This window comes from Mus caroli, unplaced genomic scaffold, assembly GCF_978045245.1.
Source record: "Mus caroli unplaced genomic scaffold, Mus_caroli_1 scaffold_5, whole genome shotgun sequence".
In the NCBI taxonomy this organism is placed as follows: domain Eukaryota; kingdom Metazoa; phylum Chordata; class Mammalia; order Rodentia; family Muridae; genus Mus; species Mus caroli.
Window position 1 is genome coordinate 117242907 of NW_028227260.1, and position 16101 is coordinate 117259007.

The 16101-nt window shown below is 42.5% G+C and overlaps 2 protein-coding genes across 2 annotated transcripts; both read left to right on the forward strand.

Annotated features, from left to right (window-relative positions):
- The first annotated feature begins 3186 nt into the window (after positions 1 to 3186).
- LOC147004777 (rhox homeobox family member 2B-like) lies at positions 3187 to 7264 on the forward strand. Its single transcript, XM_085837751.1, has 4 exons — positions 3187 to 3253; positions 3417 to 3828; positions 5399 to 5444; positions 7214 to 7264. Exons 1-4 carry the CDS (start codon positions 3187 to 3189, stop codon positions 7262 to 7264), a joined length of 576 nt encoding a protein of 191 aa, XP_085693877.1.
- A 6677-nt stretch (positions 7265 to 13941) lies between these two features.
- LOC147004778 (large ribosomal subunit protein eL39-like) lies at positions 13942 to 14240 on the forward strand. The gene has a single exon (XM_085837752.1). It carries the CDS (start codon positions 13942 to 13944, stop codon positions 14095 to 14097), a length of 156 nt encoding a protein of 51 aa, XP_085693878.1. The 3' UTR covers positions 14098 to 14240.
- The last annotated feature ends 1861 nt before the right edge of the window (positions 14241 to 16101 follow it).

The window sequence follows — 16101 nt, forward strand, 5'->3', positions numbered from 1 at the left end:
AGATGGCACAGGAGCCCTGGTGTACCACCCTTGACTAGGAGCCACGTGCAGACACCTGCTGTGTTCCACCAACATGTTATTGCATCTTTATTCCCTGAGGACTTGTATGTGAAATAAATAGATTCTCAGTTTCTTTGCCTCATGTGTCTTTTTGATTAGTATGGTAGGTGTGGCCCTAATCAAGGAAATGCCATTTATAGAGAGCATCAAGGTCTCTTTCTGGAAGTTGATGGTACCGAGTGATCAGCAGTAGCTGTTTAGTATCACAGAAGGTTGTCACATGTCACAGTGAGTGTGCATTGACCCATACATTGTTTTGGTCCTCCTAATACAATTTTCTCCCCGGATGAGCTGGCACTTTTAAAGGAATAGGTCTGAATTATACAGGTCTCAAGATTTCAGAAACACTCTAATTCTTAAAATAGGTTCCCACACTTGTAATTTCATAAACAGTAACTGATGAAAACTAAACACCACATAAAATTCCAAGAAACACCTAATGACCTGTTCTACCCTGTCCACCCTCTGGCTCTAAGTATCAAACATTCAACTGTCATTTCTTAGGGTCACCAATGGTGCAAGGCACACTAAATAGTAGCTGGATATCTTTCTACCCTATGTCATTGCACTCGGGTGATTGAATTCGCCCTGCAGTGGATGTGCCCACCTGTGCAGAGCTGGAAGGACTCACAAGCTGCTCCATCACACACATGCCCATGCCGCTCACACACACCACTCTGCTCAGACCCCTCCCTTCCTCACCGTGCATCCTGGGCTTGCCTTGAGTCCAGATATATCAAGGACCTCAGCAAAAGGCCCTATACCCTGAACCCAATACAGGAGAAAGTGGGCAATATGGCTCGCCATCCTATCAGAGAAAAGGACTTCCTCAACTGGGTCCTGGTGGTGTGGGCAGTAAAATTATCAGTTGACCAATGAGAACTCAGAAACGAAAAGCTCTAGCAAAGAGAAGGAGAACATCCTTGTGACAAAGAGACTGCAGGCAGAATGGTAGGGAAACCTTTACCAAGTTTAATTCTGTCAAAGTGTTGGTGGCTAGAATATACAAAGAACCTTAAAACTAAATGGCAGGAAAACATGCACCCAGTTAAACATTTCACCTTGAATTAAACAGGGAGTACTCACAAGTGCCTTGTGTATATGAATTCATCCCGTTACTACTTATAAAAGACCTGCATAGAAAAAGGCTAGCCAAAATGCTACTGAGAATAGGAGAAAGCTTCGGGAATTTCCATGCAAATGGTAAAAGTGACCATTAACTTCAGCTGGGCAGAAGGAGAGTCACTTTGCTTCCATGTTCACATCATGAGGAGCTTATGCATGCTCCAGTAATGGTCTTACATCAGTGTATACACAGGCAGCAAAAAGAAGACTCAGTAGGTTTTAGAAACATGAAATAGGAAGACAGAAGTAGAGAGGAAGAGGGCAGGGGTAAGTTTAGGAAAGAGAATGTGAGGGTGGATTGGAGCTGCCGCATTATAAGCAAGGATGCAATGCTCAGACAGTAAACATAGACAAAAGGTAAATCAATTTGGCCATTCACAAAATAACAGGATAGTAGATGAATGAGAATTGGTAAGCAGAAATGAATGCCCTATATATATATATATTTGACACATAAACTCATGTCTCAGGAAATTACCTTATTGAGACATAACGTTATTGAAGAAAAACTTCTAAACACACTCACTACCTAAAGACGGTTTTGAAAAGCTGAGCAGCCTGCCCCTCTCTGTCAAGTGCTCACATTACAGGCACTGAGGCATTGAGACTCCATGCTTGCTCCTTCATTGCTCCAGGTAAACCATGGGTGGCTTTATACATGTTAGGTAAGGACTCTACAAACTGAGCTACATCTGCAGCACATAAACGATGTCTTCACTATTTTGGCCAGACTGGAGAGATAAATTCTCCAGTGCTTGACACTGACACGAGCAATGCCAGGATTTAGAGCAAAGAGGGATGAAAAACTATGAAAGAAAAACATGGAGGTTTTGTTTAGAGGTATTATCAGAGCTGTGAGTTGAGTCTTATCCAAGGAGATCTGCAGCACCAGGAGTCCAGGATATTCCCACCCCAAACAAGGGACAGTGTGGAAACGTGATAGTGCTGCAGGGCCTTCTATTTGGGAGGATGAGGTGAAGAACTGTCGAAGGTGGGGCCTGGAAGGGAAGCAACTTTTGCAATATAATACACTATTATTACAACAACTACTACTAAATATATACATATATATTCATACACACATACATACATATGCATACATATGTACACACACACAACCTCACACACACATATTTGACCAGAATGTGGGAAAATGTGACTCCCTTAGGATGAATCTGACTACATCCCAATATAGGATTTGTTTGAATGACAGTTCCAGAATGTGTGCGTGTGTGTGTGTGTGTGTGTGTGTGTGTCCAAGACAAATGTGAGGAAGTTCAGCACAGGTATGACAATTCTCACAGCTGTTACAAGCACTTATCAAAGCCTGAGAGTAATTCTAACTCCTCCCCAGTAGCCCTGGCGAAGGTGAGTCCTCTGCTCTGTCTGCTGAACCAGCAGAGCCTACAATTATGTCCAGGCTCCCATAAAGGCCGACCTGGAAGCACGATACACTACGTGAATTCCACTTTCTGTGAAAGCCCTAAGGAAGAACTTCCCAGATAGAATCATTCGTTTATATCCGGTCTCTGCCACTGACCGGGGACCTAATGTGGAGAAATAGACCAAGTGGTATTGTCCACACATTTCCGCAAGGCCTCTGGAGCTACTGGGGGATATTTTCTTACTCCCTGCAAATGGGTTCCCTCAGTGGACTGCCATTTCTTCCCTTGGAAGATAATTAAGCAAGGCAGGAGGACTCAGCTAAGATGCAAAGTGGAAGCCCCTCCTATACCTGAATTGCGAAGAGGAGCCATCATTTCCTTTTAGTAATTCTTGCTCCGGTAACCTTCCCACTGTACTCAGTTTTGCAGCCTGGAGTTCAGCCGCAGCAATAGGAGGACAACCAGAAGGCAGGACACACTATCATAATTGGATATATGCTAAATTAGAGGATGGGGCCTGGCGGTGTGGAAGCAGACCATTGGTGCGTTAGAAGCTCTACTTCCGGAATTGTTGGGGGCTGTACCAGTGAATAGCGACTTCCAAGGCTTTACAGACATGGAGCATCAAAGCATCAATTACCTGCTTGATTTGGGACCTGAGGAGGATGAGGAAAATTCGAAAGGTCAGTGAGGGATGGGAAGGGTGGGTTGACGATATCCACGAGGGGAGAAGCGTCCCATATAGGACTGAACTGGAGATGGGCGCCACAGGCTTTGCCCTGACTCCATGACACCTCCGCACCAGCCTAGGCCCTGAAGCCTGGTTTTTCCATTTCCCCACTTAAGGTGTGAAGACTCTGATGGACTCGCTGGCTGGAGAGGGAAGAAACGAGGGAGAGAGTGGACCGGGCCTGCCTGGGTCTGGAGCCTCAGCAGCGGAAGGATACAGAGCAGGAGAATTAAGTGAAGGTGGGCCTGCTGCTGGTGCTGCAGGCCTCATGGATAACAGCAACCAAGAGGACCTTGGTGCCACTGGCTGTGCCCAGGAGAAGGAGAAGCAGCCAGAGGAGCCAGTCCCTGATTACATGGGGGATTTGGCAAATGTAAAGCCCGTGTCAGAGCAGTGGTCCACTGTTAATCCTGTGAGAGTGTTGGTGCCCGAATTCCTCCACCGTCGGAAACACAGCTTCACCATGCTGCAACTACAAGAGCTGGAGAGCACCTTCCAGTGCAGTCACTACATCAGCACTACAGAGGCGTGAGTACATTGTCTAGCTTGCATCAGTTGGATGGGGGAATGAAGTTATGCCCAGAGAGTTTCTCCTGCTTCCTGTCCCCTTCTTGTCCACCTTTTATTTTCCTTTTACATGTACATATTTATTTAAGTCTCTCTCTCTCTCTCTCTCTCTCTCTCTCTCTCTCTCTCTGTCTCTCTCTATGTGTGTGTGTGTGTTTGTGTGTGTGTGTGTGTGTGTGTGTGACAGAGAGAGAGAGAGAGAGAGAGAGAGAGAGAGAGAAAGAATGGACATGCTGTGCCTTTGTGTGCATGTTAACAAGACTGTATATCTGGAGGCTTGATGACAGCTTGTGGGAGTGGTTTCTTGTTTGTCTCCTGTGAACCCTGGGTTTTGAACTCAGGCATGCAGGCTAGCACCTTTACCATCCAGATACAGTAGTGAGCACCAGGCCAGCCTCAGCTGCAGAGTGCAAGGCTATCTTTAAATTATTAAAATAAACCAATAAAGCCAACAAAGCAAAACCAAGAGCAAATAAACAACCACCAGCAGCAGCAGGCTGAATGAGAACGAGGCAATACATGTCTGTAAGCCCAGTACTTTGCAGGTAGATCCGAAGTTCAAAGTTATCTCAGTTATGTAATGAGCCCCATGCCAGGCCCTTCTCAATTAGGCCATTTGTGTTGTGATGGACAGCATACACCACCATATGTTTTCTGTTTGGTTGGTTGGTTGGTTGTTCCTGGCAGGGGTGGAGGAGGTGTGTTCAGAGGTCCTCTTCTGATTTTTGATCCAAGATCTCACTGTGTAGCATGGCTTCCTGGAACTTATAGGGAGCTCAGGACTCAGATTTCAAAAGTATTTGTAATCCAGGACTGTGGAGTCAGTGTGGTGAGGTTTTCTCATACTCATTTCCTGTCTGCTGTGACTTCTAATATTTCCTTACCCATAGTGGAAGAGGATTCAGCAGGGTAAAGGCATTTGCTATGAGAACCTGAGGTCCATTCAGAGGACACACATAGAAGATCACTCCCTCACGCTGTCCTCTTACATCTGCATGTGCAATAGGGACACATGCACACACTACAAAATAAATTTAAACAAGAAATGTGATATTTCATTTTTCTGGTAACCAGCGATTGGAGTACCTCATTCTTAAGTGAATAATAAAAAATTTTGGATGCTTTCCATTAAGCTTCTTCGTTGGAGTTTCCTTTTATCCTGACAGAACACTTTGTTTTTCCTGTTGGCGTTTGTTTTGCAGTTTTTGTCTTGTTTTGAGTTGTTTTGTTTGTGGTAGCCTCTCCTGTACCACTGTCACATGCATTAGGAACATTTCTTTTGAAGGTTTTACTGTCTTCATTAATGCTTTAAAACTTGCTTATTACAGACATGCTTGGGTTTGCACATCTATTAATACTAACTTGGTAATCAAATGCTACCTGTACTGTTTGCTCTAAGCACCTCAAAATTTTCAGGGTGATGATCAGAGAAAATATGAATTGAGACAAACCATTCAAAACAATGATAAAATATTCCTCTCGAATTTTATTTCACATATCCATAATTCTTTTTATCTTTTTTTAACTGTAGGAAACGTCTGGCAAGTTCCATGGGTGTGAGTGAAGCCACAGTGCAGGTCAGTCCACACACAAAGCTGTTTGGTAGGACAGCCATTCTGGAACCTGGTGCATTTGTAGGTCCTTCTGGTTCTCTCAGTAGAATTGTGTTGCCTTTGATAACATGTCCAAACCATGGTTGAAATGACTTTTTGAGGATTTATCTCTAGTTTTTTAATGTATGTTTGGGCAAGTGTGTATGTGTCCCACGTTCATGCCATATGTGTGTGGCTGATCATGGAAGCCAGGAGAGGGCATATATTTCACGTATATGCCGGACGGACACGTATTTATAAGCAGCACAAATGGTCCTAGGAGCTAAACTCAAGTCCTCTACAAGACCAACAAGCATGAACCACTAGACCATCACTCTAAACCAAACAAATGTCCTTTGAGATTTGTGGTCTTTGTGGGTAGAAAATGGAATAAGAAAGCCCTACTCCTCAGGAATGGCTCATTTCCTGGAGACACAAACTTCTTAAGGAACAAAGAATTGTACCAAGCTTGTTTTCACTAAGTGCGTATATATATCACATACATGTATTTTGTGGGTAAATCATTATATGCATTTTAACTTAGAAAGTGTGTACACATTATGTGTAAAATAGATGTATTCTGTATAGATGTGTAGCACTTATATATGCACATTAAAATCATATATATGTGTGTGTATATATGTATATATAAAGAAATATTAACATATTGTCAGACTAGTATACTTTTGTGTATATATGTGCGTATGAGTTTTTTGAGGGAGAGAGTTTCTCTGTGTAGCCCTCCCTGTCCTAAACTCACTCTGTAGAATAGGCTGGCCTCAAACTCACAGAGATCCTCCTGCCTGTGCCTCCCTAGTGCTTAAATTGAATATGTGTGCCACAATGACCTGGCCAATCCTAGTGCTCTAGGGAGTAACACTATGGTTGTGACATATGAATTATGCAAAGTGATATAGCTAGGGCATCCCTGAAACTATTTGTAAAAAATATTCATAAATTATATCCTTACAGTCTGAATAGGGGGGAGGTTATAATTCACAGGTCAAATCCACATAACTAATTAACATTTAGCTAAACAGAAACTTATGGAAATGGAGAAGATATCAAGTCAAAATACCCAACTTGCCTGTTTTGTTCGTTCTTTGATCCCTTTGTATGTGTTTTGACCATATTTATCCTGTTCCCCATAAACCTTTGTGTCCTCTAATTTTTAATAATACATCGAGACTAATTTGTGCTGCTCAAACATATATTTGTGTGTGTGTGTGTGTGTATACCCTGATGTACCATGAAAAACACTGTTTTCTTGTGGTCATACACAGCCTCTTTCCATCCTCTTTGCCATATGATCTCTGAGCCTTGGAAGGAGGACATATGGTATATATGTTCTATTTTGGGATGAGACTTCTTCAATCTCCTGTTTTCTATGCCTTGCTCAGTAGAAGATCTCTATGTCGATCAGTTCTCTAAGTAGTATTTTCTCTGATGAGAGCCGAGAACTGCACTAAATAGAATGATACAACATTAGTTGTCAGTTTAATGTTATGCTGACTTGGCAGAGTAATAGGAAGGGGGTCGCCCCCTAGGACTTGTCTAGTTACAGGTTCTTGGCCTTCATAATGGTGCCAGGTGTAGGTTTCAGAGTGTGGAGTAGAACCTGAATTCAATTGGACACTACTTGAATACTACAATTAGGAATAGAATACTGTAGATTCTGGTTTTTATTAAGTCCTTCAACTATAATCCTAGTGGTTTACTCCTGTCTCCCAATTCCTTTTTCCCAATGACTTTAGGAATGGTTTTTGAAGAGGAGAGAAAAATACAGGAGTTATAAGAGGCTGTAAATGCTCAGAGGTCCTCTTCCTGCATCCCGGAGCATCTCTCTCTGAAGGCTGTGGAGAAGCCACAGGATGCCACCCATGCTCAAATGCCATAGCCAGATGATGTTGTGGATTCAAAGCCCTGTTAAACACTGTTATCTTCTCAATACTAGTATTTTCAATAAAGAGCTGAATTATTAATATACTTATTTTGTGCTTCTTCTGAGATTGTTAGGATACATGTCTCATATCAGGGAAATGCCATTTAAACACAAGAAGATCTGTTTCCAGGAGGTAACATCTGTGCATCACAGTCAGTAAGCCCTGTGGGTTACAGGCACTTTCCAACATCCTTAGTAGCAGTACCCTGACCCAAGTGTTCCTTTTTTGGCACCCCCTCTTACTGTTCTCACCATGACTCTTATCCCATGCAAATTTAAAAGAGAGATGATGCAGGACCCAAAGAGAAACAGCAGTCTCTTCCAAACACAGGTGATGCATGCCACGCTGGCCCCCTCTCAAGAAATCACTCCAGCCCTGAACTCTGACAGAAACTTCATTTGAGACAACCCACAGGGTTCACAGGACACAAGCCATGAAGTAGGAAGTACATTCCTCTCAATTATTTTCCTTGCCTTCGTTTTTTTCTGTGAACATTTGGGGCCATATGTGGCATGAGACAGCAGTTAATTCTGTCTCAGGTCTTAGGTTTAGCTTCCACCATCATGCTGTTATTACACACTTAGTCCCTCAGCCCTTGTAGTTCCAACAAAGAGCTGAGTTCTCAATATATCTGTTTCAAGTGTCTTCTGAGACCTCTAAGGAATATGTCTAAATTACCAAGGCAATGTCATTGAATCAGACAAGGCAGATGTGACTTTTCTTGGTTCTGATAGTTCAGAGCTTCTCCACTTTCCGTGCAAATATTTCTTTCTCTTCCATTCATTTTAAAAACACGATGAAATATTTAAAATGAACATGAAGGAAAGCAGTGGTACAGACAGTGGAGTCCTTCCATAGGGAAGTGAGGGTAGAAACAACACTTGAGAAGTGGACCTTTAAATTAAGTGGCCCACGTTGGCTACACAGTAAGTTCAAGAACACCCTGCATGCACTAAATGAGGCCTCCATCTCACTTTTAAATGTGGGGCTGGGAAATGGGTCAGTAGGGAAAGTGACTGCCAGCCAGCAGGAAGATATGATTCTGACTCCCAACATAGACATAAAAGAGTAGCATATATTTGAGTCTGGGTTCTGAGACAGGGAAAGATGGCTCCACCGAGGGTGCTGGCCTTCCTTCCTTGCTAGAACTGTGAGCTTGAGGTTTAGAGACAGAATGTGATCCAGAAGAGGCTAACATAGGGCTGGCTAGAGAGATGTCTCTGCAGTAAGAGAACATGCTGCTCTTGCAGAGGGCCTAAGCTTGAATCCCAGCACACACAACAGACAGTCACAATGGCATGTAACTCAGGCTCCATGTGATCTGACACTCTTCTGGATTTTACAGCCATATGTGCACAAACCACACTCAGGCACACATATGTGCACATGATGGATAAATAAAAATCAAGAGGCTGGAGAGTATGTACTTGTCTTCCAGAGGTCTCAGACAGACTCCTGTCGACATCCTGCACCAGGAGTTTCACAACCACCTCTCACTTCTGCTCCAAGAAACATAACAGTCTGGCTCTGTAGGTATCTGCACACACGCACACGCACACGCACACGCACACACACACACACACACCTGAACACACAGTGCACACTTACCGTTTAAATACCAAAAATTAATTTTAAAAAACTTACAAAAATATGCAAAGTGCTAGAGGTTGTTGCTCAATGTTGACCTCTGCCCAGTCTTGTGAACAGATGGGTTCCCACCTTGAAAATACATATGTAAACACACGCACAGATGACAGGTGCATAGGGTGAAAGTTGTTTTTAATTAAAAGAGGAAAGTCAGTCATGGATTCGGATTGATACACTAATCTTTTAATACTTCCACTATAAATGTTGTAAAAAAAAAGTTAATAGAATTTATAACAAAGGACTTAGAGGAACTCAAGGGAAAAGTGTTGACAAAGGATATCAAACTGTTTTCCAGATAACAAATAGAAATTCACAGGAAATGAAAAATAAAAATAAAAATTCTATAAATAAAAATAACATCAGGACTCATGAGGTAGCTGTGAACATAAAATATCTTGCCAGCAGTTCTAATGCCCTGATTTCCATACCCAGGACCCACACAATGGGAGGACAGTTGTCCTGTGATATTGACATAGGAAACACTGCTCCCTTCCCCTCAGCAATAAATAAATGAATTAAAAGTATATATCCTAACAGCATTACTAATAAATAAAGACAAATAACTTCATTGAATAAAAATCACTGGAGCAGCCAATAAGAGAACTGCATAGTCTTGAAGATGGGCAGTTGAGAGTACTCAGTCTGAGGAATGGAAATAAGAGAACTGCATAGTCTTGAAGATGGGCAGTTGAGAGTACTCAGTCTGAGGAATGGAAATAATAGAAGAGGGTAGTCTTGAAGATGGGCAGTTGAGAGTACCCAGTCTGAGGAATGGAAATAAGAGAAGTGGGTAGCCTTGAACATGGGCAGTTGAGAGTACTCAGTCTGAGGAATGGAAATAAGAGAACTGCATAGTCTTGAAGATGGGCAGTTGAGAGTACTCAGTCTGAGAAATGGAAATAAGAGAAGAGGGTAGTCTTGAAGATGGGCAGTTGAGAGTACTCAGTCTGAGGAATTGAAATATGAGAACTGCATAGTCTTGAAGATGGGCAGTTGAGAGTACTCAGTCTGAGGAATGGAAATAAGAGAAGTGGGTAGCCTTGAACATGGGCAGTTGAGAGTACTCAGTCTGAGGAATGGAAATAAGAGAAGAGGGTAGTCTGGAAGATGGGCAGTTGAGAGTACTCAGTCTGAGGAATGGAAATAAGAGAAGTGGGTAGCCTTGAACATGGGCAGTTGAGAGTACTCAGTCTGAGGAATGGAAATAAGAGAAGCGGGTAATCTGGAAGATGGGCAGTTGAGAGTACTCCTCAGACTGAGGAGAAAAATAAGCATACCAATAGACTCTATACAGTGAATAGTTGAAGGCAGAAGCAGGCTCTGTGATGAGTGTCACAGCGTGAGTGATGAGGCCTCAACAGTTAAGAGCAACAGCTACTCTTCCAGAGGAGTCAGACTTAAACCCCAGCACCCAGGTGCCAGGTTGCAATGGTCTGTAACTGCAATTCCAGAGGATCTGGCACTCTCACATACGCATGCCTGCAGGCCAAACATCAATGCCAATAAAAAGAAGGAACATATATGTTTTTAAAGACCAGGTGATAGGCAAGTCTTTAGGGTGTTTTCATGATTGTTGGTTGAAGTGAGAGGGACCAGCCCATTGTGGGTGAGGCCACCCCAGGGCAGGTAGTCCTACATTCTATAAGAAAGGAGACTGAGCAAGTCATGGGGACCAAGCAGCCTCCCTCCATGGCCTCTGCATCAGGTCCTGCCTCCAGGCTCCTGCCCTGCTTCTGCTCCTGTTCTTAGTGTTAGCAAAATATGGAAATGTGAGCAAAATAAACTCTGTCCTCTCCAACTTCCTTTTGGTCAGGGTGTTTCATCGCAGCAATTGTAACTCTGGCTAAGACAATGAGGATGAAGGCATTTTCAGATAGTATTTAAATGAATCCGCGGAAAACTTCAGGCTATGTCTTCTCTATAAGCAAGGCCCTATAGAAAGTGTGAAAAATCGAGTGGTTGGAATAAGAGCAACTTCATAAATCTGTATATCATGTGTTTGACTTTAAGTTTGTTTGTTTGTTTTCCCCTTAGCGATAAATAAATGAATTGAAAGTATACATCCTTACTGCATTATTAATAAATAAAGACAAATAACTTCATTGAATAAAAATCACTGCAGCAGCCAATAAGAGAACTGGTTAGTCTTGAAGATGTTTCAGTTGAGAGTACTCAGTCTGAGGAATGGAAATAAGAGAAGAGGGTAGTCTTGAAGATGGGCAGTTGAGAGTACTCAGTCTGAGGAATGAAGATGAAAATATTAAAAGTATTAGGAAGTGTGGGAGTGGATGGGTAGGGAGAGTGGTCAAAAGTACCTTAGGAAAAGAAAAATGTAGGGGTTAACAAGATGGATCCACGGGTAAAGATGCTTGCATCCAAGCTTGGTGTCCTGAGTTTGGTGCCCAGGTTCATCACAGTAAGACAGAACTGATTCCCACAGGTTGTCCTATGGTTTGTGGGTATGTGCCATGGCATACATCCCATAATATAAGTAAAATATGAATTTAAAAAGAAAACTTGCGAGAACACCTGAGTATAATGCTAAGAGATGAGAACATCTGGAGGAAGGGGAAAATGACCACTTGTAGAAATAATGGCAAAGTGTGTAAATACTGCAAACCCTCCACCAGTAGCCAAGGAAAAAGCCTAACCTCATTAAAGCACCCTAAACTTGATATTTACACCAGGACTCTCCTGCTCCTGAGAAAGAAAAGGATTGCTTGACAACAGCAGCAAAGAGAAAGCACCTTGTGCAAAGGCACGTAAATATAAGGCACAGCACCCTCGTGAACATGGGGTCAGGAAGTACCGTGAACAGCATATTTAAGGCAGTGAAAGGAACCTTTAAAGCCCCGTGGGTGGATGTTTCCAGATGTGACCCGAACAAGTATTCAAAAAGGACAGAGGATGGAAGCAATTGCCATTATCCCAGAAACCAGGAGGAGGAAGCAGGAGGAACAGATTAAGATTCTGGAGATGCCTACACAACACTGTCTTAAAAATATTTTTTAGGAATTTCATAAATTCATTCTTTTTAATAGCTGAGTAGTACTCCATTGTGTAAATGTACCACATTTTCTGTATCCATTCCTCTCTTGAGGGACATCTGGGTCCTTTCTAGTTTCTGGCTATTGTAAATAAAGCTGCTCTGAACATAGTGAAGCATGTGTCCTTCTTACTGGTTGGAACATCTTCTGGATATATGCCCAGGAGAGGTACTGCGGGATCCTCTGGTAGTACTATGTCCAATTTTCTGAGGAACTGCCAGACTGATTTCCAGAGTGGTTGTACAAGCTTGCAATCCCACCACCAATGGAGGAGTGTTCCTCTTTCTCTACATCCTCACCAGCATCTGCTGTCACCTGAATTTTTGATCTAAGCCGTTCTGACTGGTGTGAGGTGGAATCTCAGGATGTTTTCATTTGCATTTCCCTGATGATTAAGGATGCTGAACATTTTTTCAGGTGCTTATCAGCCATTCTGTATTCCTCAGGTGAGAAGTCTTTGTTTATCTCTGAGCCCCATTTTTAATGGGGTTATTTGATTTTCTGGAGTCCACCTTCTTGACTTCTTTATATATATTGGATATTAGTCCCCTATTTGGTTTAGGATTGGAAAAGATCTTTTCCCAATCTGTTGGTGGCTTTTTTGTCTTATTGACGGTGTCTTTTGCCTTACAGAAGCTTTGTAATTTTGTGAGGTCCCATTTGTGGATTCTCGATCTTACTGCACAGGCCATTGCTGTTCTATTCAGGAATTTTTCCCCTGTGCCCATATCTTCGAGGCTTTTTCCCACTTTCTCCTCTATAAGTTTCACTGTCTCTGGTTTTATGTGGAGTTCCTTGATCCACTTAGATTTGACCTTAGCACCAGGAGATAGGAATGGATCAATTAGCATTCTTCTAAATGATAACCGCCAGGTGTGCCAGCACCATTTGTTGAAAATTCTCTCTTTTTTCCACTTGATGGTTTTAGCTCCCTTGTCAAAGATCAAGTGGCCATAGGTGTGTGGGTTCGTTTCTGGGTCTTCAATCTTATTCCTTTGGTCTACTTGTCTGTCGCTATACCATTACCATGCAGTTTTTATCACAATTGCTCTGTAGTACAGCTGTAGGTCACACATGGTTATTCCACTAGAGGTTCTTTTATCATTCAGAAGAGTTTTTGCTTTGGACCTGGAGGGCATCATCCTTATTGAGGCACCGCAATCACTAAAGTACTCAGATGATATGTACTCACTGACAAGTGGATATTAGCCCAGAAACTTAAAATACCCAAGATACACGATACAATTGGCAAAACACATGAAACTCAAGAAGAACGAAGACCAAAGTGTAGATACTTTGCCCCTTCTTAGAATTGGGAGCAAAACATCCATGGAAGGAGTTATAGAGACAAGGTTTGGAGCTGAGACAAAAGGATGGACCATCTAGAGACTGCCATACCCGGGGATTCATCCCATAGTTGGCCTCCAAATGCTGACACCATTGCATACACAAGCAAGTTTTTCTGAAATAACCCTGATATAGCTTTTTCTTGTGAGGCTATGCCGGGGCCTGGCAAACACAGAAGTGGATGCTCACAGTCAGCTATTGGATGGAACACAGGGCCCCCCAATGGAGGATCTAGAGAAAGTACCCAAGGAGCTAAAGGGGTCTGCAACCCTATAGGTGGAACTACAATATGAACTAACCAGTACCCCCGGAACTCGTGTCTCTAGCTGCATATGTATTAGAAGATGGCCTGGTCGTCTATCACTGTGAAGAGAGGCCCCTTGGTCTTGCAAACTTTATATGCTTCAGTATGGGGAATGCCAGGGCCAAGAAGTGGGAGTGGCTCTCTTCTCCATTCCTTCACCATAGTGATTGGTACTCTTGATTCGGCTTCTTGCCATGTCTTCTCACAAGACTTTCCGAATCAAGCGATTCCTGGCCAAGAAACAAAAGCTAAATTGCCCTATTCCTCAGTGGATCTGGATAAAAACTGCTAACAAAATCAGGTACAACTCTAAGAGAAGACACTGGAGGAGAACGAAGCTGGGTCTGTAAGGATTCACACAATGGCAAGACTGAGGATTTATACTGAATTGTCATCAATCATTCCTACCAGATGGATTTCAGCATTTAAACCTGGAGACTTTTCGTGTCTTAAATTAGGATGTTTGTCTAGTAATAAAATATAGAACCTTTAAAAAAAAGTGGGAGTGGTTGGATAGGGGAGTGGGGGCGAGGGACTGAGGGACTTTTGGGATACCATTTGAAATGTAAATGAAGAAAACACCTAATTAAAAATATAAAATATAAAATATAAAAATACAAATAAATGTAAGACAAAAAGATATTTCTTAAAGAAGGGACATAGAATAACAATATGAAGTGAGAGATAGGCAGTTCTAAAGCAATATAGATAGCAGTATATTATTTTAATAATGTATAATAAAAATAGAGTGTCCTAAGGAAAGGAAAACTCACTATAATAAATCACAATAGATAAAGTGGATGTTCTAACCACAAGCACCAATATACATAATGTTTACAAACAGACAGGGAATATTCTCCAGATAGACTACAGAATAAGTGAAAATACTTGTCAGCAAATTTTAAAAATTAAAGCAGGCTCCATGCACACTTCATAACTGTAGATGGCAGAATCATAAATGGGAAAAATGGTTGTCTATTTTTAGAAAGAGTGTCATTTTCTATTTGTAGATGCGGTCATATGTCCCTCTCTGAACACAAACTCACTCTGTACACTAGAGTGACTGTGGCATCTACCTCCTCACAGGATAGCATTACAATGCAGTTCAGAGATTATGTGACTTTAAGTATGCTAGGTAAGGACAATGCAATTGAGCTACAACCCTAGCCCTGAAATGTATGTCTTCACTGTTTTGACTAGACTAGGTCTAGAAAAAACAATTCTCCTGTGCTTGACACAGCAATGATGGGATTTAGAGCAAAGAGGGAAGAAAAACTAGGAAGAGAAACATGTAGGCTTCGTTGTGAGGTAGTTATCAGAGCTGTGAGGTAAGTCTTACTCAAGGAGAACTCCAGTGCTCCAGGATATTCCCACCCTAAACAAGGGGCAGTGTGGAAACATGATAGTGGTGCAGGGCCTTCTATTTTAAGAGTGACCAGTACATGTTGGCAAAATGTGGCTGCATTGGGATGAGTCTGACCACATACCAACACAGGGTCTGCTTGAAGGACAGTTCTGGAATAGAGACCAAGGTATAAAAGCCTGCTTTCTCAAAGATGACATTAGAAGTGTGTGTGTGTGTGTCTGTGTGTGTGTGTGTATCTTCGAGACAAATGTGACAAAGCTCAGCACAGGTATGACAATTCTCATAGTTTTTATCAGTACTTACCAAAACTTGACAGTACTACTAACCTACCCCCAACCCCTGCCCCAAGAGCCCTGGGGAAGTTGTGCCCTCTGATCGTTCTTCTGATCCACCAGGACCAGTAAGTCTACTCAAGCTTCTGTAAAGGGAGAGCATGGAAGCACAACAGGCTCTGTCTTAGCTACCCTCCTATTTAACTGGTGGCCTGCTTAGAGTTTCAGAGTGTGAATGTACAATCATGATGGCAGGAAGCACTGCAGCAGGTAGGCAGACATGGCCCTAGAGGAGTAGTTGGGAGCTTGTCTCTTCTTCACCGCCATGCTCTCAAGGGGGGGAGGGGTATTAATTTGGGATAGTGTGGGCCTTTGAAACCTGAAAGCCCACCCCCAACAATATGCCTCTTCCCACAAGACCACACCTCCTCTAACAAGGCTATACTCCCCAATCCTTCCCAAGTACTTCCACCAACTGGAGACCTAGAATTCAAATATATGTGTCTATAGGCAGTCATTCTCATTCAAACCACCACAGGATCTAAGTTCACTTTCTGTGACAGCCCAAAGGAAGAGGCCTCCTAGATAATCACATTGATGTAATTTCTTTTCTCTGCCACCTCTCAGGGAATCAATGTGGAGAACTAGACCAAGAGGTAGTTCTACAGATATTTTCCTCAAGGGCTCCAGAGTTACTGGGAGATATTTTCTTGTTC

Bases quoted from the DNA above. Each gene is read 5' to 3' on its own strand.
- LOC147004778 (XM_085837752.1), top strand. From the start codon at position 13,942: ATGTCTTCTCACAAGACTTTCCGAATCAAGCGATTCCTGGCCAAGAAA.
- LOC147004777 (XM_085837751.1), top strand. From the start codon at position 3,187: ATGGAGCATCAAAGCATCAATTACCTGCTTGATTTGGGACCTGAGGAG. The intron at 3,254-3,416 runs GTCAGTGAGGGA...TCCCCACTTAAG, and splicing joins GGATGAGGAAAATTCGAAAG to GTGTGAAGACTCTGATGGAC. The intron at 3,829-5,398 runs GTGAGTACATTG...TTTTAACTGTAG, and splicing joins TACATCAGCACTACAGAGGC to GAAACGTCTGGCAAGTTCCA.